The sequence below is a fragment of the Pangasianodon hypophthalmus genome, chromosome 1 (assembly GCF_027358585.1).
Source record: "Pangasianodon hypophthalmus isolate fPanHyp1 chromosome 1, fPanHyp1.pri, whole genome shotgun sequence".
Taxonomy (NCBI): Eukaryota; Metazoa; Chordata; class Actinopteri; order Siluriformes; family Pangasiidae; genus Pangasianodon; species Pangasianodon hypophthalmus.
The window spans coordinates 5,746,190-5,772,903 of record NC_069710.1 but is presented as its reverse complement, the minus strand read 5'-3'; the positions used below and the strand labels follow the sequence as shown (position 1 = coordinate 5,772,903).

Below are 26,714 nucleotides of genomic sequence, written 5' to 3'. Positions count from 1 at the left end.
GCCGATATCTAAAGGTCCAATCATCGTCGGCAAAGACATCTTTTAACTACTTCAAGGTTCTGTTTATTATCAAGTATAATTAATAAGTCAAACTAATAAGAAAGGTACGTAGTGACAGTGTTTTCTATATATAGGTCATAGGTGATACTTGGATACCCAGCATAAGTCTATTTTATATCCTTCATGAACGACATGAACGAAGCCCCGGATCAGCGGGAGAGGGGAGGAGCTGAGGGAGAGAGGGGAGGGGCTTGCACTGGTTTAGTAATTATACAGTGAAAATACCTGTCGCGCCTATCAGGTGATTATAAACATGCATTACCACTGTATATGACGAGTATTAATTCAACAGGATTCACTCCTATTCTACCCGCCTTACTCAGTGGGAGCTCAGTGGAATAAAGCAGTACTGACTAATAAATAATAATGCTAATTCAAATGCATATTTCATGTAGCCAGTGTTATGGGGTGGCATTTTGAATGCTCTTACGGCTGCCTAAGACTGTACCTGAGCAGCATTCGAGCGATTAGTCTTTACTGGAAGATTAAAACATTTGAAAAGTTACTGAGTCTGGCATAAGAGCCATGTTGTTTCTACTGTATCATGAATACTTATAATGGGAATTTCACCAAGACTACATCATGGTTGGGAGGCCTGTATGAGTTGAGCTCGCTGTAACCTATAAAGTAACTTCGCCACTGATTACTGGTTGTTGTGCTAGATTATACTTATATAGTTACTGTTGTATATACTTCTATAGTTATATATGTATTATAGTTATATATATATATATATATATATATATATATATATATATATATATATATATATATATATATATGTATTATACTTCTATAGTTACTGTTGTATATACATATATACTGTTGTGCTAGATTATCCTTACTAGCATACAGTCAGATGGAATGCATACTTATTTCTCCATTTTCTCCCTAATTTTGGCCACCTGCCAACTCCCACCCACCAACCAGCTCTCGACTATCATATGATGTACACGTGATGCACACAATGAACACTGTCTTTAACCATTACCTGACAAGAGCATATCTAATAATCTGCGCTCTCTCCCTTCTCTCTCTCTCTCACACACACACACTACACATGCTATTCCTGAGATACCAGTGATCCTGACTCCTTCTGCTCTCCAGACCTGCCTGATCTTGTTGATGCCCTACTTCTGTTTGGAGTCACCTGAGAATCACTCGTTGCTGCTGAGGATGGGCTCACATGGACAGCCTGAAGATCACTATGAGATTACTGTGGATGGTACCACATAGAGACCATAAAGACGGCTGTGGATGTTCTTGCTTGGATAGCCTTAGGCGTGCAATTGCTATGGAAGGTTTTGCACTCAAGTCTCAATCATTGTACAGTTGATAAGTTCAACACAATAGACTTCAAGTTAAAACTATAATGAATTCAGAAATGACTCTAATGCTCATATTCATCATTTGCTCATAAGCTCCTGGTTACACAGTTGTAATTTTGACTATATAGTATACATTTATAGAACAGAAATTATTTATAAATCATGCTATCCGGTATCATCCAGATGACGATGGGTTCCCTTTTGAGTCTGGTTCCTCTTAAGGTTTCTTCCTCATGTCATCTCAGGAAGTTCTGCCTTTCCACCGTCGCCTCTGGCTTGTTCATTAGAGTTAAATTTATCAATTTTCCTGGAATTTCTAAATTTCTGTAAAGCTGCTTGGTGACAATGACCATTGTTAAAAGCACTATACAAATAAAACAGAACTGAGATTAATTGAATATGAAAACTCTCCACTGGAGAGAGTGAAGGCTAACATGCACTTCCCCCAAGACACATGAAGCCAGTCAACAGCAGCATCACAGGGCGGTGCAACACACTCAGAGGAAAGATGTTGTCTGCCATCTTCTGCATACATGACCTCACAGACGGCCATGATTGGCTAGTGTCTCTGTGATTGACAGACGAGAGAGAGTATGCCATTCTCCTCAACCAGAGAGCACGGCAAGTTTTGTTCCCTTGCCTCTCGGCCATGGATGGCTGTGGCATCATCAGGATTCGAATCTCTAAATGCTTATTTATTTGAACACCGAGTTACTAGGTTGAAGAATGTACATTTGGACCTGCTAGTGAGTCTGGGGATTTTAAGGAGTTAAACATCTTTGTACTCGCTGGCAAATCTTGTTTCCACACATCAAATTTGCTTAAAATGAAGAACAAGTAGCAGATGTGATGACCTCTGATTATCTGCAGACACTAAACAGTAGAAATCTCTCAACTATGATCTTTTTTTAAATCAACTATATATTTACCAACTTTTCCAGAACACCCCCCTCATCCCTTGAGTGCATGTCATGAAACTACACTAAGGCCAGGATTGGTCTGCCCTGCCACACAGTGCCAGATTACCAGCTTTTACAGGCCTGAGTTGAGTTTGAGCCAAAGCCTGTGCTGTTGAGACATGCTCCTGTGCCTGGCCCCGTCAGTGCACTCCAGAGCTGCACTCTTGTTCTTGGCATACAGTATTACTTGAACAGCAGACCAGTAGGTAAGAAGCTAGTTCAGTCAAAATCCTCTAGCTTATTCTGCCTTCTTCTCACCGCTCAGCAGAATGAGCAGAGTAACGAGAGGTGATAGCACACAACGCAGCTGACAACTGAACAAAAAAAATATCCCAATTAGCAAAGCAGGTTTTCTGCTGCACTGCCTTAAGCTTCCAGAGGGTCACAAAATAACCGAGGCTTTTTTCTGAATTCACCAGCAGCATGCTGCATATATTTACCCAGCTGGACTTTTCATGATAACTAGCTTTCAAGCGGTATTAGCGGTGAACGTGTAATGAATTTCTAACAACGTGAGTGTTCTCAGAAGCACAGAGACATACAATTTTCCATTTCTAAATTGTGGTATGTTAAGAACTAGAACGAATATAAATGATTTATGCAAAGAAACCAACTCAAAACCCAGTGACAACACCAATCATGATCAACTGGAAACATTAGGAAACTGAATTTAAGAACTAACAGGATGGTGTGTGCCTTTAAGATGGCAAGATCAATAAATGATAAAAACCCCTCCCCTGGGAGAACAGAGTCTTGTGTTACACCTACGTGTGACTCAGCATAAGGCATAAAGGACTCCATTTTTATCGTTGGCCTTTAAACACGATGCTTGTCCTGGCCGAGGTGATACAATAAATTCATTCACCACAGCTGTCCATTCTGCAGGAGCACATTACAAGTTAATTAACAACATCTGTCTCTGAGCACTTCTTAGGGAAAGAGGGAGCATAAACATGAGTTCAGTACAGACAGAGGAGCGAGAAGGATGTGAGCAGTGTGCAGCTTTGTAAGTGATGGAGAAAAGGGCTGTTATTGTTACCGAGAGTCCATTAACGCGTTCAGAAAGGAGCCAGACACTGAGCAGTGCCTTAGAAAGGAGTCTACCATCCACCGTGATGCAGTAATAAACACCGGGAACAATGAACACTGGAGAAATGCTTAAAAGTAATTCATGTCATTAAAAAAAAAAGTGAGAAAAAAAAGATCTTAAACTCTTATTTTAATGCTAGGTGTGTGAAATACATTGATTTGATCGTCCCTACATACTACATAGTACACTACCACAATATTCAGTAATGTTTACTCCAATCATATTACATTACCAGACCTGCAAACATGACGTATTTTGCACAGTACGCTAGTACGAGTTTCAGAGCAGTCTCATGGTAGGCTATAGGGCAATATGAGATATGGCGATACATATCATAGATCTTTCAGTCACCATCAGGCACCTCCCAGGCATCAGGCATCACCCCTATCACATGACAGCTAACAACCACGGAAGGCGAAAGCGATCACATGCTTCCCCCGAGGCACGGGAAGCCAGCCGGCATAACACACTCGGAGGAAAGCGCTATCCGCCTACTTCTGCATGCATGCGCTCATAGACGCCCATGATTGGCTAGTGTCGCTGTGAATGATAGGGGACCGAGAATGCCACCCCTCCCACTTTTGCTCGCTTGGACTCGTGATAGGGCGAATGCTTTTCTGTTGCGCCACTCGGGAGCCCAGGAATTGGAAATCTTTCGACAAGAATCAGAATCGGCCATACGTAATGACAGCCGTGCCGATATTCAGTATGCATTCTCATGTGTGCGATATTGCTTTTATACACAAGTCACATCTTGAACACAATATGGTCAAAGGTTCTGTTTATTTTTGCACCGCAAGTGGAAGTAGCCACACTCACTTTATAGCCAATCGGCTAGCTGGCTAGCTAGCTCTCATTGATTTGTACATTCCAGTTGAAGGTGCTTCCAGTAAAATTGGCTTTCCTTCTTCCTTTTCCTCTTCATCTCACAGGCTTTCATATTTTAAGTCAAAAGTTATATTCATGAAAAATATCGTTTGCCATGTCCATTGATGATGTCACTTACTGTACCGTTTCGAATAAGGAAGTGGAATTTTATGTGACAAACACAGCCAGTAGAGTGATGCACACAGTGAAACACCCCAGTGCGGTTATACTAAATATAGGCACTCCTGGGACGCAGCTCGACCAATCAAATTAGTCGACCGGAACTAACTGTTGTCTAATATATATTTTTGGAAGAACAACTGATTATATTCTGGTGTCACCCAGGGGTTCCATTTTCAGTCTAGTTCCTCTTAAGCTTTCTTCCTCATGTCATGTCAAAGATTCTTCCTTACTCCGGTCACCTCTGGCTTGCTCGTTAGCGACCTAAATCTTCATCCAGGCACTTGGCTTCTGGGCTACTGCTCAGAAGATCTTGAGGTTCTTGTGTTCAAATCTCATACTGAGCATCTTATTGTCCTACTGACTTAAGTCTATGAACATCATAAAATGCTAAGTTAATAAATAAATAAAGAAATAAACAAATAACAGCACATTATTGTCAGTTCTCAAAGCTCATTCTATGGCATTTAAACAGTATCTTTAAGAGAAAGCGTGTGAGGCAGCCGACCTGCACAGAGCAGAATCAGAAAGCGAGATTATTTTTTAAAAAAAAGGGCAAGCGCTCGCACACACAAAGGTATTTGTGAGCACAGAGCGGTGCAGAAAGTATGCACTTCGACACGACTTTACTGCTGTTAAATGTCCAAAAGCCTTCTTTCCCTCTATTACAACACACACCTCAAAAACAAAAAGAACATACAATCCACCCACCAAGAATAATTCACAGGCAAACTCAAAAGACCATCCAGACGATACGCTCTTACCTCTGATTTTACTAAATACAGCAAAAATCAAGTAAAATACTTCCGTTTTTACATTTTTTACAGTACAGTAAAATCATCAACCTATCGATTAATATCGCTGTAGAATTTCTGGTTCATTTTGGTTTGGGTGTAACGAACTAAAATTACACGTTGGCATATACTGTGTTGGCTCCGAAAGGGAAATGTGTAACCTAAGCCAAGTCTTCCACATTACGCAATTTCCCCTAGTAGCGGTGTAATCATATTCCCCCAAACAGCTCGGCTGGATGAATTGGGACATCTGGGAATGTCATCCATTCTAAATTTATCTTTCTTACTTTCATGCCTACCGTTTTACAAAGCTGTCAGCAAGTAGAGCGCTGGTCAATCTGAGAAGTCACAATCTCTGCCTGTACGTTCACATTTTAAAAAGACTGAATAGGTTAGTCTATTAGAGCAGTGCAGCTGGCCGTCATACTGCAAAATACCTAGCGTTCCACCAAAGTCAGGTTTAATGAATGTGCTCTTGACAACGCACAGCATGAACAGTGTGGAATGGGTTATTGTTGAAGCAGCTGCTTGGTTTTACAAATGAACAGGATGACTGGAAAAGTGGGAGGCTGACGGGCAACAAAAAAGCCCTAAGCTGAAGCTTGCTGTTTGATTCGAGAGGTCAAATTACAAAGCCAATAACAATGCTCGACTGTGCTTTTCTTTTGTGTTCTGCAAAGTAGGTGCATCACAGGATTGCGTAACGAAAGACTGATGGGTCAGACGGCACACATGATGGAAGGTGCCACTAAATCCCTCATCAAAACTTTGCAATTATCTTATACAAGAAAAGTAAAGACTTGATGCTCTTTAATGCATGTTTCCTCTTCGCTAGATTTCTGATTAATCGAGGCTACATGGTTAATAATGGCAGTCTGCAATCTCCCAAGTGCAATCTACAGTGACCTGTAGAGATACACACTCTCATCTTATGATTCAAATCTTCCCATATACTATGCGATTCATTTCCTATATGCTGCGCAGTCCAAGCGCGTTTTAAAAATTTACAGCTCTCACTTAGAAACGTGTCACAGTTCAAGTTTAAAAAAAAAAAAAAAAAAATCTCCATTAATTTTATAATCAGTGCAACCTCCAGGAACATTAAGCAGTGATGACAGTATCCACACCGATATTCTTAATGACTCATTACACCATTTGTTCGAAAAAAAAAAAGATTTTGTGGTTTGTATATTTGCTGCCAGTCAAAGCATTCAAAAATAACCGTCTGTCCAAAACAGCATTCTCGTTACTAACATCAAGTCTTAAGATTTGCCTGGAATCTTGACAAGTGAAATTGGTGAACCGTGAGCTGACGAAAAAAAATGGAGTAATATAATCCATGATTAATGATGATCCATTAATCACATACGTCCACACAAACCACACTTGTCAAACTCAAGGCCCCTGGGCCAAAAACAGCTCGCTGCCTTGTTTTTTTTATTTGCATGATACACACAAACATGCAAATTAAAAAAAAAAAAAAAAAAAAACAATAAAGGAAAAAGGCCTGAAGCAATATTACATATAATTCAGCAATGTATTGCATGAGCATTGCATATCGACCATCCATCAAACTCACAATGCATGTGTTCTATCCATGGCCCTGTGCTTATAAAGAAGCTCCAACTTACAACCATTTTCATCAAACGTGAGTAACAGGGACAGCTGATGTTGGGCCAGAAATAATTCACTTAAAACATGACATGACATGACAGTGAATAAGCTGCATAAATCTGTGTTCAAGATGATAAGCCATAAGTATCATTATCGCACAAACACTTCCCTCTGCAGCAACATACTACAAATCATGACAGTATGATTTTCAAAAAAACTTTACTTAAAAAAAAAATAAATAAATAAAAAATAAAATAAACAGTCGCTTCAATTAGAAGCACAAGTAGATAAAAAGACAGTATAAAATAAATGCAACAATATATATGGGCTTGCATTTAGTACAATTTCCATGAGATGGTTTTCCCCAAACAGCTTACAGGAAAACCAGTTTGATAAAGGTTTACACTTCTAATAATGTCATTTATTGGTGGCAAATTTGATAAGCCAAGTGTTCACATGACTTTGCTGCTTGGTCCGGAAGCTATAATTAATTTACAGTAGCTTAAAGTAGTTTCAGTCTACACCCTCAAAGACTGTGGACATTTTTTACAAAATGGTGAGCATGCATGATGCAAATTAGGCACGTACTGTGTTTCTAATCAGAGTAATGCTGCATTCGACCAAACATCATAACTCGTAACCTCCGACCAGGAAACACCTAAGAAAACGCCCCCTCAACTCGTAACTGCTACGTGGGAACTCAGGGTGGTCTTCTCAACGCCGAGTTTCTACGAGTTCAGCAGCAGGTGACAAAAAGCAACATGGCTGCACACAGTGTCAGCAGTAGGGCTGCACGATATTGAAGAAAAATGCAATATGCGATATTGCATATTTATATACACACACACACACACACATACATATTTAACAACTGAAAATGACATAAGCAACATACAGGTTTCATGTTATTCTGAGGAAAAGAAAGCATTCTCTGCTATCTGCATCGCCCTAAAACTTTGACTTTTCGTAACTTTTTGAAGTATTAAAATCAATCATTTATTGCAAGCCCTTGCGATATGCATATCGCAATATTTACATTTGCAATATTTCAATAATTTCGATATATTGTGCAGTCCTAGTCAGCAGTAAACAAAGCAAACAAAGTAGCACTTCTTTAATTGAGTTATGCTGTATACACAAGCTCAATCAACATACAGACATATTTGCTTGTTAAATCTCTAACACTGACTATACAATTCACTGTTTTGAGGAGGAAAATATACATCACTCATCACAGATAGTTGGCTAGCTTGCTGCTAACTAAAGACAAACGCCGAGGCATCCCTGTTTTCCACCCCGCACATTGCGGCTTGAATGCACGGAGGTCGGAAATGACATCGTTCCGAGCTCCAACTTAACACTTCTGAGGTAAGTTGAATGCAGCACAAAATTTTAGATTCAAATTAGCTAGCCAATTCAGCAAATGAATGTAAATCACTGAGGATCGACTCGCATGCAATGTTCTCAGGCATGCTTTACAGAAGAAATTTCTTTTAACACACAGTTACTTAGCAGCTTCCAAAGTGACAGTAAATGAGCTTAAAACTGATCACACCACAACTTCATGAGCTTCACAAATGCTCATGCACTCAAAGCCCAGGCCTGCTTGCGTTTCCAACAGGGTACGCATTACAAAATCCATATGATCACATGCCCCCATTTGCATTTGAATGGCTGTACCCATGACCCTATGTCTGCTGACCACAAAGGCTAGTAATGATAAGGCCATGAGTAGTTTGCATGATAATACACCATCCCAGACACGTATAGGCCTACATCTGGCCATCCCACCATATGCTGGACTTGACACTATAGTTTAGACAACATGCATACCAATGGTAGGGTATTATACAACTCTTGGAAGAAAAAAAAAAAAAAAAAAAACAGCAGGGAATATGGTACACTCATCTTTGAGCCAGCATATACAAAGGTAGCTTTAAAGACAGCTATATATTGTACAGTATATGCGTCACGATCTGCAGAAAACCCATTGGATGTCGCTGTGACAAACAGTTGAAATGATTTTTTTTTTTTTTTTGCTTATAACATACAATGACACCACAACTTTAATATCACCACAACAACCTAGTTTTATCTCCTCCGTAACCCTGCCTTGGTGTCTTCCTGCAAAGATTATGCTGGATAAGGAGCCAGTTTAACAAAAGCAGTGGTAAAAACAGTCAGTTTGCCTGAAGATGTCTAAAACCTTGCTCGCCAAGTGTGATTTCCTCATACGGTGAATGTCAGGCTTTGTTCAAGTGGTTCGATGGTTATGCTGTAGCGAAACAGACTTAAGCCTAATAAATTCAGTGTGCAATCAGATACCGGCTGTCAAAATGTCCACGATGCTCCTGTGCCATCAAAATGTAATCTTTAAATGCAATTTTCACTTTTTCACTCTTGGTCGTTACCAGATTTTAAAATGCTATGACTTAGAACTAACAAAAATGCTATAAACACTAATGTTTCTGATTAATATACAAGCAAAAAAAAAAACATATTTCAGTTCAGAAAAGCCTTCAGTTTTCAGAACTATATATATACAGTACTGTGCAAAAGTCTTAGGCACATGCAAAGAAGAGAGCAAAGATGCCTTCGAAAATAATGAAATTAAATGTTTCTACATTTAAAAAAATATATAAAGAGCAGCAAACAGTAATAAATGAAATTAAGTCAATATTTGGTCTGACGATCCTTCGCTTTAAAAAAATAAATAGTAGTCTCAGGTACAGTGTGTGCAGTTTTATAAGGAAATGAGCTGTAAGTGTTACTGAGCATCTTGCAGAACCAGCTACAGTTCTTCTGGAGACTTTGCCTGTCGCACTCGCTTTTTTGCAGCGAAACCCAGCAGCCTTCATTATGTTTTTTTGTCTGAAAAGTGTCTCTTATGTAATACGCTGCTTTATTTACTGACATACAAACATTTTTCTGGAACATTTAATTTTGTGCTGGAAAACTAATGCTTGGAAATCTAAAAAAAAAAAATTTTGTACTGAATCAATAATGTAGAAGTCATAAAATAAAAATCTATAACAAAGTTTGTAGTAAAAAAAATAGGGTGCCTAAGACTTTTGCACAGTACTGTATAATAGAAAATGTCAAAATTTCATCATGTGAAGACTTTTCCCAGGTCGACTCGCATATACATACGCAACCGAAAGGTCAGTGAACGTTACTCCATTCTGAACACTTAGTCCTACGTGTCTAATAAGAATCCGAATGTGACTGCTAGGAGTTTTCATTTGTGGAACCGAAATTCCTATTTCCATTGTATGAGAACGTAATGAACAGCTGCTTCCGCTGGAATGAGGATGAATGAATGCCATGATGACAATCACAGTGTCCTATTCAGCCGGTGTGGAGAGGTACTGATGCAAGATAACGTACGGACCCTCATAGTCCTTTTATTACAAGAGACAACACACACATGCACAGACAAAAACCCAAAAACCAAGCTCTTCACTCCTCTTTACTTGATCGCCTCTGAAAACACTCAGCAGCTCGGCTCTACTCTGCCGGCGTTTGGCAGGCAGCCAGCTGGATACCAAAAAGGGTTTTTCCTTCTTTGCCTCTCCCCCTCATTCAGATGCTAACTCTGACACAAATCTATTTATAGCCGCTGGCAAGGCACCAACCACAACTCAACCGCATAACCTCAGGCTCTGTGCAAGAAAAAAATAATAATGATAATTGAGGCTACACGGCGCGTGCACGAGAGAGAGAGAGAGAGAGATAGAGAGAGAGAGAGAGAGAGAGAGAGAAAGTATGTATGCAGAAGCAGACATTTCACTGTGTGTAAAATCCGGCTTCAGGAGGTAGACGTAATAACAAGAGGGGTTTGTCAGGAGGGGGAAAAAAAAAATACTCCATTCCCATAAAAAAAAATTCAACATGTTCTGGATTGTAGAAAACCCAGACAATGGAATTTCTCCTCTATGTCTGAGGAGACTTCTTAAGTGGGTCACAACTGAGTCTAGGACATGCTGTCAATGTACCATTTTATACAGTGGATTCAGAAAGTATTCAGACCCCTTTACTTGTTGCGTATTTGATTTTGAATGGATATAATTGCCATTTCACCCATCAGTCTACACTTAATAAACCCAAAATTAATTTAAAAAAATCAAAAACTGAAATCTCTAATTCACAGAAGTATTCAGACTCTTTGCTGTGGTACTCCAAATTGTGGTCAGGTACATCCTGTTTGCTTTAATTATCCTTGAGATCTGTCTACAACTCAATTGGAGTCCACCTGTCGCAGTTTAAATTGATTGGATATAGCTTGGAAAGGCACACACCAGGGTCTGTAAGGGCCCACAATTTACACTGCACTGTCAGGACAAAAGCCAAGCCATGAAGTCCAACAAACTGTCTGTGGATCTCTGTAATCAAACTGTGGCAAGGCATAGATCAGGGCGAGGATATAAAACAATTCCTAAAACTTTGAGTGTTCCCAAGACCACAGTGGCCCCAAAAAATTTTGAAATGGAAGAAGCTTGGCACAACCTTGAACCATCCTAGAGTTGGCCATCCAGCCAAATTGGGCATCCTGGAAAGAAGGGCCTTGGTCTGGGAGTAAAGAAAGAACCCAAGTCACTCTAAAGACCTCCAAAAGTCCTTTGCAGAGATGGAAGAACCTGTTGGACAGACAACCATCTCTGCAGCACTCCATAAATGAGGCCTTCATGGCAGATTGGCAAGACAGAAGCCACTGTTGAGTAAAAGGCATGTGACAGCAACATGTGGAAAAAGATTCTCTGGTCTGATAAAACAAAATTTTAACTCTTTGGGGAGAACAGCAAGCACTATGTCTGGCAAAAAAACATGCACTACACATCACCTGGCTAATACCATCCCTATGGTGAAACATGGTGGAGGCAGCGTCATGTATAGGGGTGTTTCTCAGTGGCAGGGACAGGGAGACTGGTAACACTGATGGATGGATGGATGAATGCAGCCAAATACTGGAACATCCTTGAAGAAAACCTCCTCCAGAGAGCACATAAACTCAGACTAAGACGACAGTTCACATTTTAACACGACAATGACCCTAAGTATACAGCCAAAACAACACTGGAGTGGCTTCGGGGCAAGTCTCTGAATGTCTCTGAGTGGCCCAGCCAAAGCTCAGACTTAAACCCCATTGAACACTGGTGGTGAGACCTGAAGATGGCAGTTCAAAGATGCTCGACATCCAATCTGACGGGAGCTTGAGAGGATCTGTCATGAAAAATGGAATAAACTGCCCAAATACATGTGTGCAAATCTTGTAGAGATGTATCCAAGAAGACTTGTACTTATACAAGTCTTATACAAAGTACTGAATAAAGGGTCTTATAAAGGAGACAAAGCTGGTGCTTCTTACTACGTTTACTAAGTAATTAGCATTTCTTGGGAGTATTTACACACTCTAGATAAGGACTTTCTGATCGGGGGACATATGCTCACTAAGGTCCCTTATTTTGCTCAACTTTGAAAGTTTCCTGTGTGCAGGTAAGACCAGGATTATTCATTTTCACAGGTTTCTACAAACACGACTGCTCAAATGGTCACTCCAACAGATGAATACATTTACAAATGTAAGTGAAATGCTTATTTTGTAGATAGCTTATATTTATTTACATACAACATTCACTTCTCTTCGTGGATTGCCAGATGTCATTCTTTGGTTAAAATTAACTAGCTAACAGCAGCTAGCTCTTGTATTTGTAATGGATTAAGAGTTATGATGCATGTCGACTCTGAAGGACGTCCCAAACGTGTTGACTGTCAGTGTTTCTTTTCAACCGAAACACCACCCCGCATTTGAGGCAGCTACCTTTTGAAGGATGCGGGTACTAGGAAATCGGTGTTCACAACAGCACAGGCCCACTGTCAGCTTATTAACTGCTCATAAAGAATTCTAGCAATTGTCAAGGCAAGCATATCTCATCAAGAATTTTATGCAATTCCCCCAGTAAGCATCACTTCTGCCTTCCAATTCTACTGGCTAATTATCTAGCTTATCGATATAGATGTATTAACAATCATTAGATTGATCACTCAGTATTTAGGCGTTGAGGGTTGAGTTGAAATGTTTCACTCCTTCATCTTGGTTTTTTCTCACTTGTCCCCCGAGCTGTGACCTGATTGGTCATATGATTTTTTTATTTTATTTTTTTTTTTTTTGAAAAATCTGAACTTTTTTCAACTTTTGGAAATCACTGTGGTCGAATTCCACCTGCCTTGTGGCTGATTTCCATACGATTCCATATGAAAAAGACACTTGAGGTTGCGGGAAGAAAAGAAAAAGAAAGAAAGCAGCATTACTCAGCAAGTAAAGCAGAAATGCAATTGTTTATGTGGAACAATGTCCATACCCTAACTTAAACCAGGAAATGTAGTAGCTTTTATATGGACAAACTGAAATACTATGCAATAAAAATACCTGGTACATTAAAACAACCCAATTATTGATTGCTGATTATTGATTTTTTTTTAATGATTATTGTCACCACAGCAACAAAATGATACTGTCTAGAATATACTCTGACAATATGAACTACAGTGCATGACGTCCAGTATTGTAAATGCCTGTTTTAACAATTCACTCAGTAAGTCATGGGCTATTCTTGGTTATTCTGTTTGGTGTTCCACAAAAAATAAGTGTTTTAAATTCAGATAACTATAATAACATACCAGAAAAAAATAACCTCAAGGTAAGAGTTCCTGCAAACTGGCTTGCTGAATTCAGACAGAACAGATCCACTGAGGAAGGCCACATCTCAAACACAGGCAGAAAAAAGGTGATATGGTTCAAGTGGAAAGATGTACAGTGCTGTGGTGAACCTCAGTATATTTCCACTTCGTCCCAAGAGAGTTCCTGTTCTGTACATATCTGTAAGAAGCTTGTTGGGGTCTCTTCATGGCAAGTGGTAATGAAAAAGGAGAGCTTTTGGACATTTCCTCTGTCATCTCTGAACATATCCTCATTAAGCATCACTCCTTCCACGTATCCAACAATCCTGCACTGAGTTTTAATGTTCATGACTGATGATATGCCGGGCCAGAACGAAACTTAAAAAGCTAGACTTTTTATTGATGGATCTTTTTTTTTTTTGTATCATTGCATAAATTCTTGTAAATGAGTTATTTAAAAGCATAAATAACAACGTGATTATGGAGTTTAGCATCAGCCAATACCATAAAATGTTTATGTATGCGCAGAACAGATAATGACAGATTTTAATTAATTTTCTAATTTCCATGACCTTAATGTGAGGATGTCTAATAAAATAATCAAAACATTTAAATCTTAGTCCACTCTCTTTAATAACGTCCTGGATAACACAAGGATAGACTCCTTTGCTACCTTTGTGATACGTTATATATTTTCAATCCAGCAAAAATAAACATTGCCAGAGTATATGTCTTAATTTTCTAATTTCATTTGATCAAATCATTCACCACTATAAAAATGGCTGAAACTTAAAAATGATGGAGTTTCTGAAATCTCTTCAGACTCTTAGTAGCATATAATGAAACTAAAGCTGTGCATTAGAATGTAACAAAATTAAACATGGCTATTTTGTTGCCCTTGTTGTGCAGGGTTGCCAGGTCTCAAGCTACATTTTCACCCAAAGTACATATCAAAAAATGCACCAAAAAGACCTGGAAAAGGGAAGTCTTTATGAAGGAAATCAGTCAAGTATGGAGCACACATGTCTGATTTGTTGGTTCCAAATGTCCCAAGCTGTGTAAACAACGCAACCCTGGCAATCCTGGTGATTCTTATTAGAAACCCAATATCAGCATTTTATTAGTTATCAATCTCACTACTCAAATGGTTGCACTGATGTCTGTACAAATCGCTGTTTACAATCTGCCTTAGATCACTGTATACCAGACCTCCAATGTAAATATGACTAATATGACAGATTTAAATCAAAGTGAATCCCACCTAATTCTCATTTTGACAAAAAGAAATGTCTAATATTTTAATGCTAGAATCTTTCATTTTAAAAAGGGAAAGATTTTTCTGCATTTTTCCTTTGACTGATAACTGTCACTGAAAACAATACAAAAAGTCTTATTTTTATGTGTGTTAAAATGATTTCTAAAATATAGTATACATTACTTAACAAGAAACTCTCCTACTTAAGTGTTTTTATTTGAATAACACATAGAACTCATGAGATGGGACCATATGTTCCGACTGACAAAGGCCTACTGATGGCCTGCGACAGCTGGACATCGAGAACAAGAAGGAGAGGTCACCAGAGGAGCCTGGGAGTCAAGATTACACACTGCATTCCTCCATCTGGAGCTGGGAGGGAATGGGACAAGCATCTGCCACATCTCCATCTCAAAATGTCCGAGTACAGGCGGAAGAGAGGCAGTCTGAATAATGAAGTGACCCCACACAGTGATGAGGCCAAGCAGCAACCTGTTCAAGAAGTCTGCTTCACAATGACCATGAACCATAGTTACATTATCAACTTCTCTGTGGTATTTACAAAGATTAAGAATTTCACAGTAAATGAAAGTACAATAAACTGGGGCTCTAGGAGGCAAGTAAAGTTTTTTTTTTTTTTTTTTGATGGTTACAAAGGCCACTGAAATATTTCATGGTGTTCAAGCAGTCTATGCAGAAATGACCCAGCGTAGTACAACGGAAACATTTACAAAGGAAGGCATGGATCAAAAGATGGATGGATGGATGTAGATACTTCCATCTAGGTTTATTTCTCCTCTTTTTTTTTTCATACAAAGAATTTAAAATGTATCATCAAACATAGGGACACTGGGGCTAGAATCGCAGGATTCAATTGCTGTTTACAAAGCAACAGAATTTTAATTACACATTCTTCAACAACAGACCTGGGTATTAAATGATACATCTGAAATAACTGCAAATAGATAGAGATAGAAAAATACATCTTAGACACAAAAGCGCTCAGACGAGAAAACGTGTGCGAGTGCAGGATCAGTAATATATTATATTTAATATTGTCTCTTCTCTAAAAGAGGGACCTTCAGCTGTCCTTGAAGTGGAACACACAATGACAGAATCTGGATGACAGAATATATCACGCTCTCTCTCTTTGTCTTTTCTACAAAAGAATAACATGCAGATCGGTGAGACATGCTGTCAGTGTGGAGGAAATGTCCAGCAGTCCCCGTCCTCGTTCCCATCCCCCATTGACGCGCCGCAGACACAAAAGCCAAGGGGGCCTCCGCAGGGGCCCAGCCTCCTCTACCAGACAGGGCCCCAGCCTTGGAAACAAATGGGAAACACACAAACACAAGCACACAAGAGCCGTGCCTGAGAGCCATCAGTCTGGTGGTGAAAAGACCTCAGTAAAACCCTGCCCCCCTTTTTCCTTTGCTGTTCTTTCCAGGCAAGAAAGAAACTTAGACGGCAAGCGAGGTTCACCACGACACACAGGCAGAGGGGCCTCTGCGTTAGGCAGTCAGCTCAGTGTCACTAGCTGTCTGCTCGGTTTGGCCTGGAGGCAGACGATTTCATTAGGAAGAGCGATAACGATAAGTAAAAAGCCCTTCAACTTGGTGAGTTATTATTAAAAAGGCTCCAAATTCAGGTACTATTTGTACAATGCATTAAAAAATACAATCATTACTAACCAGAACATACGTTACGCAACATCAACAACTGCACAAAGCGTGGCATGGTTCCACTCGAGCTGTGGCTAATCTTGTCCCTCGGCATGCTCGCGAGGACTTTGAGAGCTGCCAGTGGTGTGCGATGTGGCCCGTGCCAGATAAGGCCTGTGGAATATCATTGTTTATGCACTGCATTCCAGCCATGAGGCTTAGCCCCAGATAAGCGTTATCGGCGGAGCAAATAAACACAAGGGTGAGAACAGTGTGCCATCTCAGCAGCACGCAACAGCACCGTGAGAAGCTTTACCCCCCACCATCCACTTCAAACATGGCTGTCTCTTTCAAGAAACTAACAGAGCTTGGTAGAAAAGAAGAAGACATCTCAGGATGCTGTTCAATGTTTGGCAAGCAAGTGATATTTCCATAGTTCGGGATCCACCTGACCAAACAGCAGACCGCAGAAGATGGCTCTCAAATGGGAGAAGTATGTTCTGTATCAGTATCAGTGATGTAAATCAAGCTTTCTCACAATCATAACCTTAGATATAGTTGAATTTGTGTTTAATTGAATTTGTTCATGAAGGTTTTTTTTTTTTGTACGAGAACATCATGCAGCTTCTGGATACGACTCAGTGACCCTTCAAAGCAAGAGATCATGGATACACTTTTTTTTTTTTACTTTTTACAGGAGCTCACCTTAAGAGGCGTTAAGGCAGGCTATGAGAGTTTACAGTTTATTACTTAATAATATTGTTAAACTTCTTTTTAACTCAGCCTTAGTTCTCAGCTAATTTTCTTTATATTTACAAAGTCGTGAACTTTAGTAAGATTAGATTCACCACTGGATTTGTGATTGAGCACTGCTGACGTAACCAAACTAGCTTGAGGTGCAGGTCATGCTAGCTTTAATCAACACTAATTTGATCAATTTATGATTAATATTTTGCCATAAAGCTATTTTTACATGAAGCTCATACTTTTGTCTTATTACTGCTGATTCCTGTTATAGGAATTTTTACAATTACCAAATATGATTATGACGATTATTTATTATGATTATTGTGCAAGGTTATTGCGGTTATTTTTTACTGTGTAGCTTGCTTAATACAGGCAAATCTTGGTTCATGATCAGTTCTGCACAAACACACTTTTACATTATACTACATTCTACCGCTTTGCCCAAGTTTCTGGCAGTTGGACTGGTTCAGAAAAAAAAAAGAAAGGTGCAAGTACATACATCACCATCACCGATATATAGAAATGAATGACAAAACACATTTTGTGAAAATCAGCAGACATGAGGCAAGTTACAGCTGATGTAATCAGGATAGAGTTACATGGCTTACGAGCGACTCACGTACCTCTTAATGTCTTCATGACAGTTCAACATGATTATAATTACCCGGACTATAATATGATACTATACTGATACAGAGGGAACCGGTATTCTCTGAATTCTCTCTGAATTTTCTCCGAGTTCTGCACGGAACAGAACAACCAGCCAATTTAGACTTCTGGCATGGATAATGCTACACAGCCTTCAAACACTAGAAACAGAGCAAACTGTGGCCAAGGTAGCAAAAAAGCTTTCTATACTAATGGTTAATTCTTTAAAAGAAGCTTGTATGATCACCCTTTACAGTGAAACTTCAGTCGTGTTTCGTTCTTTGCCCCAGCACTTCAGACAATATGTTCATCACAGAAAATGGATAAAACTCATACAAAGTTTCCTTGGCAAAAGTCCACTCTGTCTAAAAAAGCCATTAGCAGATCATTAGTGCAAGTAGGGTGCAAGTAATTAGTGCAGGCCAATTGGTTAAGCTCCTCACGTAGGCTCATCCCCAAAAACCCGAGATTCCATGCCCACTTACTGGATCCTGGATCCTTTCCCAAATCCAAGTCTGTTAATATCGCTACGGATTAGACTTCTAAGAAACTCTTTTGCATACAGTTCCTTTGTCAAGAACGTTGGTCATTTGAATCTTGGTCATTTCACATCCTATGTGCAGATCCCATAGTTTATTCTATAGATATAGTTTACTCAAGACCTCAACCGACTCAGGCTAACTGAAAGTGATGCGTGGTATTCTAGGCAACCCGCAGGGACATTTTGTTGGAATGCAAGTATTTTGGTCTCCACTTATCAAATTAGGCCATACTTGGAATGTGGGTTCTGAAGGATCTGCAACTAATTATAATGGAAACCATGAAGTAAATTACAGACGGATTCCACAGTACTTTGGATTTTGGGCTGTCTGTTCTACATAAACAGACCACTGCATCTCACTGCAATGTCTGCTTAACATAAATGGATCAATCTCAAGTCTTTACAAGGCATGAAATTGAAAACAAAGAGGCGGTCTGAGGGTTCTGTCAGCTCTCTTAAAAAACTGCATTTCAGTAGCTGTTATTTCGTACAATCTTGAGAGAAAAAATAAAGATGATAGCCTTATGTTTTATGGCTTTTTGGGTGATGCGAGGAGAGAACCACAGTTTATAGCCAAATGCTGTCCAGCTACTTGCTGACTTTTTGCAGAGAGCACAAACACAATGTGTAACATCAAAAATTTTGTTAGACAAAGATAACGACTATGGCTAGAAAAGTTATCCTATCCTTATGAACTAATTTGTCTCCTTTATTAACCCTTATTAATAACCCTCCCTTATTAACTAGCTAACTAACTCATGACATTTTAATTCATTATGTTAGCTGCAGTCTTAGTCTAGTAGCAGTGTATTGTATGTTGCGTTAGTGACAGAGTGAGTGATTGAGTTTGGACATTTTAGATGGCCATCATAAGTGAAGTGCTTACATTTTTTTTAAAAAAATGCTCATTTTAGGAGCTCCCAAGTGGCACAACAGAAAAGTCGAGAGATAGTGAGTCCGAATCCCAACGATGCCACAGCCATCTGTGGCCAGGAGTCCAAGAGAGCAAACGTGACCATGCTTTCAGGGAGGGAAGCGTGGCATACTCTCCCCTATCGAGTGACACTAGCCAATCATGGTTATCTGTGAGCTCAAGCATGCGGAAGTGGGCGAATAGCCCTTTCTTCCGAGTGTGTTACGCCACCCATGAGCAGCAGTTCAAAAAAATGAGCCGTCTGGTTTCCCAGTCTCACAGGAAGCATGTGATGGCCTTCGACGGGCAATCGGTAAGTGATGGGGAAACCAAACTGCAGGGTGGGAATTGACCATGACTTCAAAAAAAAAAAACGATGTAAAATAAAGTTTGTAAATATTGGTAACGGTATTGTCCGATGCACAAGGTGTCCGAAAAAAGTACTATTGTGCCATCTCTGTATAAAAGGTTCACCTGGGGCTCCTTTCAAATCTTCATATCATTGTTCTTCTTGTGCTGGAGCTAGCCTTTAAGCTCTGCTTCCCCAAAACAATACACTTTCTCCAAAATCCAATTTATTGTGCTCATATGCATAAATTATTTTCAATGAATTTACAAGCGTTGTTTAGCCCACAACACTATGACGCAATCACAGCCCTATGAAACGGTGCCAGCTCTCAAGTCCACTTCATTGTATATACAAATGTCTCTTGGTTGAAGAGTTTTACTCAGTTTTTACTCAAGATGCTCAACTCACATCAGTCACAGCTGTGGAACAACATGGCTCCAGTGTGTTGTTGGTTCGTGCGTTAGGCATATTTATTACTTTCCGGCCTCTTCGTGCTCTTAAAGGACGACTTCAAATGGGATAGGTTTTGACCAAATTTGTAATGAGCAACATCTACTAAACTGAAATGGGGGGGGGGGGGGGGGGGGGGGAGAGAAACTCTTCCAAGAAACTCTTTTGCTTTATTCATGCTGATCTTCTATCAAAACAAGCAATGAAAACACTTTTGCGCCATATGCGATTTCCCCATACCAAGAGGACTTTTACACCACAATGCAAAGTGTCTCTAGGACGGAATTTAGCAGCTCAGCTAGACTAGGAATTTTCACACAGATTTAACAAGTATTGAAACCTTGCTCTTTAGGTCTTAATCTTGTACATGCAGAACAATCTTTAAAAGCAAGATTAGTCCACAATAAATAGAAAATACCATGTCACAAAACTAACTGCGGTAGACTGGACTCAACCATTCGATCTGCCTCTGCTCGTCATATCCGGTCCGTTTCTAAAGCTCTGGTGTCCAAGTGATAGAGACAGGCCTGGGGAATTTTACACAGTGGTCACATGAACATAAAAAAATTAGTCATGTCTTTGTGATAACCTCAATGAGAGATCGTCAGATTGCAGTAACTTGATTAATTAAACCGTTCTTTGCTTGATTAATGCCTGATTTATCATTCTAAACATTTGGCTGCTAAAAGAAGGTCATTAATATTGTGCCTGATTAAAATCTGGAAATGGTTCCACCGAAGAATGTCATGTTTGAGCTGAAGAGCTAGTTTTTAACAAGCATATAAAGCATTGTCTTCCTGTACTTAACACAAAATGTGAGCTTTTTATCGCTTTATTAGTTTAATAGAGATTCCCCAAGTGCCACAAAAAGGTTCAAAAACAAAAGAATGTAAAAATGAAATGTAAGATTGTGACATTTATATAAAGAATTTAAATCATTCATTCTGTGGACTTTTTTCCCCAGATAATGATCTTAATCTCAAATCTTATCCACTGCTCATGTTACTAAGGGGTGTTACGATTAGAAATTTTCACAGTATGATAACCAAGTCTAAAAAGATCACAGTAATTAACCATTTAAAAAGACACAAGCTGGTGGTGCAAATAAAAGGAAAATTTTATTACTATTACAGTCTCTTTGCACCTCCTTGTATATTATAACAAAAAACTAATTTTGAAAACAGCTCTTCCATAAAATCGCATCCCCTGTCAGTATTTATCACGTTGTCATTATAAGCTGAAAGAGAGAGTGACTTTCGAGGAAAGGCGGCACGTGGCAGTGTACAGTGCAAAAACAGATAGTTGTTTTGTTTAGTTCTGGTCAGCAACGCCATATTCTTGTATGCTTTTGATAGCCATTATGTATGATAAAGTTACAAACATGTTAGAACTTGCAGGAGAGGTAGCAATGTAAGGCGTTTACAGCAGTAGCTGATTCTACGCCCAGAGGGTTTCAGTGCAGTCCAGGCTTCAGTGAAACGAAGGCTGTTTGTAGTATGATTTAGGAGACATCCACAGACATGAGGTTGTAATATTTTTTGGGGAGTCACAGTCACAGGACACAAAAGGGAAGTAAGGAACATGATTGGGTTTTTAAAAAAATAAATTAAAAAAAAGTAGACGAATTTATTTTAATCAATATTTTGATAAAATCAGCAGGGAGGTAATCGTATGATCATACACCACGACTAAACGTAAAACCATGACATTGTTTGACAACACTACACCTGCCTTAAAAAATGTCAAAATAAGGCTGTGTGATACTGACAAAAAAAAATATATATATATATATATATATATATTATGATTTTATTACAGTATATTGCTATAATATGTTTGCAGCCTCTGTTTTCCAAGTATTAAAGAGACCAACATCTAATAACAATTAAAGCGTGGTATTAAGCAGTATAACCTGCTGTGCAACAGCTACATTAGATGCTGGAAAAGTAAAGCTTATTGCTTTCACGGGCTGTTTATACGAGGTGTTTACAGCTCAGTCGGTGAAGTAAACCACATCAGACCCTTGTTGCATAACCTCTGTACCTTGCCATAACGCTCTGATTTAAAAATGGGTGTAAAATCATATTTCTTACACACTGCCCTTTTTGTGTAAAAATGAAACACTTATCATGCTCTAAAACCTTCTCTGTCAAGGGCAATGAAATGGTTTTCTAGGTAATAAGACAATATATGTACTGTCTCTTTAAATTCTTGAAGCTACCCATCCCCCATCTCACTCAGTGTCCCCCCATGATCCTAGCTCCCTCACTAACCCTCCCTCCCTCCCTCCCTCTCTCTCTCTCTCTCTCTCTCCCTCTCTCTCTCCCCATCCCCTCCCCCTCAATCCAACCATGTACCACAGAATCTCTCCACGACAGACCAAATCAAACAAATAAAGCTGTAATGCTGGAAATAAGCCAGCGACGTGATGTGCTCTCCCATTTTATTTCTCTGGTGAACTCAGCTAAATGATGGCCGTTTCAGCTCATTTTGCATCCTCCGCGTTCCTCCCTTCCCCCTCAGGTCCCCTCCACCATGTGGCCGAGCCTCTGGAAAAACACTGCGCAAACATATACGCGCATCCAAGTGGCACGGGTTTGGTTTGGACTTGTGCTTCATGACCTTGCATATGCTCGTTCGTGCTCACTCGGTAATATACATATATACGAAATGCAGATTCTAAACAAGATGCCTACACACCTATTCCACCATGGAATATACACACAATCATGGCCATATCCTCTTTCCATCTCTCTCACACAGACACACAAAATGGCTGGATATTCCCTATGCTGTAACACACAACTTATTCTAAACGAGCCTCTGGTCCATGTAGAACAAGAGACCAACATTGACAATAGCAGCCAAGGCAGAATTGTAACCATCCAGGCCGGCCAGGCAAAGAGGCCTCCTTTGTTTCCTGCAAGGGACTTGTGTTTAAAAGGTACACACACACACACACACACACACACACACACACACACACCCCAACCCCCTTCCCTTTAGCCAGGGAGCCTTGGAATGCAGTCAGCAAAGCCCATTACACACTGTAGGCAGCAGCCAAAACATCAAGTTTTATGGGCCCCTCACAGCAATGCAAAATCATTTACAATTCCAGCATCAATGATCTGAAAACAAGCGAGGACACACCAGTGGGATTTGTTGCTATCGTCCCACCCCTTGCACTGCTACCGTGCTTGCTCTGGCCTGCGTGACAATATCAGTAGCTCGCAATTCAACAATCAACCTAAACAGGTGGATATGGCGCAAAGAAATAACATTTTAGTAGAAGGTATACACTCTGAACCTTTTAACTCATTTTTTATTCCACAGCTTGAAAAGGAAAGTTGGTCATTTTGGAGCTAAGTCAGTGAAAATTTGATGAAAGCTTGCAAAGGGACACAAATTGCCTAACCATATACATTAAAAGAAGCATGTTATGGGACCTTTCCCACATAAATACCACAAACTGAACTGTTTAATGGTACGTTTGCCTACTTATTGCCTAGCACTTTAATTGTTATTAGAAATTGACTGTCTTATAAATAAATACGCCCGCACAGACTCATCTATGATCCACGTCACATTCTACAGATTTACTATTTTATCTCAAGTCTACTGACAAAGTGTCTGTAAATGAGGCAATACCATGTGACCTTTTCCCCCCCCTGTGGTTTCCACCTTCGCACAACTTGGAATGACTTCGCTCAAGCACTTAGAAAGTCCTCGAAAAAAAATCAACCGCAGATCATAGCTCTCCAGTGCTAAGAGTTTGCTCCTCCTGAAAATTACTTTCTCGAGTTGAAAAGTACTGAGTCGAACCAAAGTATCGTTTCCTAAATATACCACACTTTCAGTACAGCGACTTTAAATTGGGCACCATTTTGCCTCACCACTCCTTGCCTTCCTTTTTTTTTTTTTTTAAAGACAAAAAATATGGATGTATGGCTTTCTATCCAAGGGTCATCTCCTTCAAGATCACAAGTGCAGCATTATAACATCCTGGTTTACAAAACAAAGAATAGCCACCTAACACAAGATAATCCCAAGTGTCGTTGCATGGGGAGTAATCAGTGTGTTCAATGTAAGGGAGAAGATAGTGTGCAAACAAGCCCCAAAAGCTATTACGCAATAACTGCTCACGATATCTTTTGGACCGGGTGATAAAAAAAAACACAAAGACCAGACCAAAACTGGCTCGACATTAGCAGTAGCTGTGCTTCTCAGATTTTCTCTCTGGCAACACTGAGATATAAATCTGTATACATGTAATCCATCCAAAAACATATGGTGTTATACTATTTTTATATAGTATTCAGCACAGCAGCATGCAGTTTGGAATATAGCCATTATCTGCTATCACTACTAAAAGGAACCTTTCATTATGCTTACTTAAAGCAGATGTAGGCATTAAGACTGGACTCTATTGAAAAAAAGGGAGCTGAATGGACAGGCAATATATTTCTGCAAGAATACACAGAATAAACAGCAACAAAGCAAAGGGCAACCCTCACACACACACACACACACACACACACACACACACACCCCCAAACACACACACACACACACACACACCAAAGTGGCCAAAACAAGGGAGAAACTGCACAACAGAACAAGTCCACACTGCAAGAGGTAAACACACATGGTCCTATAACCCCATACTCCAGTGGACATTTAACAGAGAGAAAAGGTGGTGCAAGCCCATTTTGCTTTCACGTGCACACGAATAAGGGAGATGTGAACGACTTATTTAACTCATGCATGCAAAAAAAAAACAACTTGCATACCCTCGGTTTCCAAGATAAACAGCAAAAGGGCTAACAACACCGTGCACGAGCAGTTATTAATGTTTTGCTGCAATTAATAATACAGGGGAAGGAATAAGAAAGTCAGAAACACAGCAATTTGGGATCTAGTTCAAAAATAAAAAAATAAAAAAAGCACGAGCCCACATGGTTAGTAACAGGAAGCACAATTTATTGTTAACTTAATCCCACACACACACACACACACACACACACACAGAGTGAACCCTAAGCATACAGGCTGATTTACTTTATCCCACTCTGCAGAAAGCAGATTGAGTAACTCATTGATCAGCTCTGTGTCATGCTTGATCAAGCTCATAACGTTTTTATGAACTGACAGCGACATAAGGGGGTTATAGAACAAAGGCACAAAACAGTTTATAATCTAAACTTGGTGCATATTCAGTAAAGCCATGCACCGTGGCCCATGTCGCACAGAAAGACCTGAGAAGCATGAATTTGTCCACCACTACAGGGATGTTAACACTATCAAAGATAAAATGCACCTCTGTGCTGCTTCACTGATCTGTAACCAATGTGCATTAGTGTGTGCAAACAGACAAACTGTGGGAAAAACATGCCTTACCTGCACCAAAAGTTCCCAAAAGAAGTGCAAAAGTCAGCCAGGAAGCGATCATATTCCTCTTATTGAAAAAGCAGCGCAGCGGATTTTGCTCTTTTTAATCTCCCCTCCGTTAGGAACATTTAAACACTGAGCAGAGGGAGAAAACACACACACACACATACACACTAACACAGAGGAACACACGGCCTGCCTTCCTGCCTTCCTGCCTGTGCACCGTGCAGAGTGTGGGAGTGCGCGAGCCCCGAGAAACAGCAGCGCACGAGCTCGCGGTGAACTTCAGAAGACGGACACATCCATGGAGGGACACGCGCGATTCCCGCGCGCGAACACACACACACACACACACAGGCACGCACGCAAACACAAAGCAGTCTCCGGGAACACTAAACACGATTCTACCGTTACAAAAGAAAAAAAAAAAAGAAAGAAAAGAAAAAGACACAAGCCACGCGCTTGTTAGCCCTCTCCGCTCGGTTACTCTGTTTCTTTCTCGCCGTGCTGACGGACACGGTCCCGTGTTGACATGCGGAGAAACTGAACTGAGTCCAAAATGGCTTCTGCTGCGGGGAGAGCAGAGCGGCGCCGAGCCAGCGGGAAAGACCCGGATGTTCCAGTACAAAGCGGAGGGGGAAAAAAGAAGGGGATAGAGGGAGCGCGAGGGGAGAGAGAGAGCGAGCGAGCGAGAGAGAGAGAGAGAGAGAGAGAGAGATGGATGCAATGAAAGAGTAACAGCCCACAGGGAATATACTCGTGAAGCTCTAAAGCACTAGGCTCGATATATGGATTATATAGGATGCCTTTATATCCTCATTGCATCCTAATGCAAGCCTGTTAAACGTCCTCCAGTGTAGCCTACCATTAAACCTGGACTTCTGTCCATTTATTTTTATCCCCAAATAACATAAATGATCAGTGGAATCTGGAAAAGGAGCGGAGTGTAAATTTGTTATTTAAAAATAGTTCATTATTATTAATATTATTGTTATGGGGGTGCACCGGTGCCTCGTACCTCCAGGGTTGGGGGTTTGAATGCCATCTCTGTCCTGGGTGCGCGGAGTTTGCATGTTCTCCCCGTGCTCTGGGGGTTTCCTCCGGGTACTCCGGTTTCCTCCCCCAGTCCAAAGACGCGTGTTGTAGGCTGATTGGCATTTCCAGATTGTCCGTAGTGTGTGAATGGGTGTGT

The 26,714-nt window shown here is 40.1% G+C and overlaps 1 protein-coding gene across 1 annotated transcript in view; it reads right to left on the bottom strand.

The window, feature by feature from the left end:
* acvr2ba (activin A receptor type 2Ba) overlaps positions 1-26,128 on the bottom strand; it is a 55,121-nt gene extending 28,993 nt beyond the window's left edge. Inside the window, exon 1 of the mRNA XM_026913629.3 lies at positions 25,532-26,128. Within this exon, the coding sequence (XP_026769430.1) occupies positions 25,532-25,583 (52 nt within the window). The 5' untranslated portion in view covers positions 25,584-26,128. The remainder of the gene's footprint in view (positions 1-25,531) is intronic.
* Between the last annotated feature and the right edge of the window lie 586 nt (positions 26,129-26,714).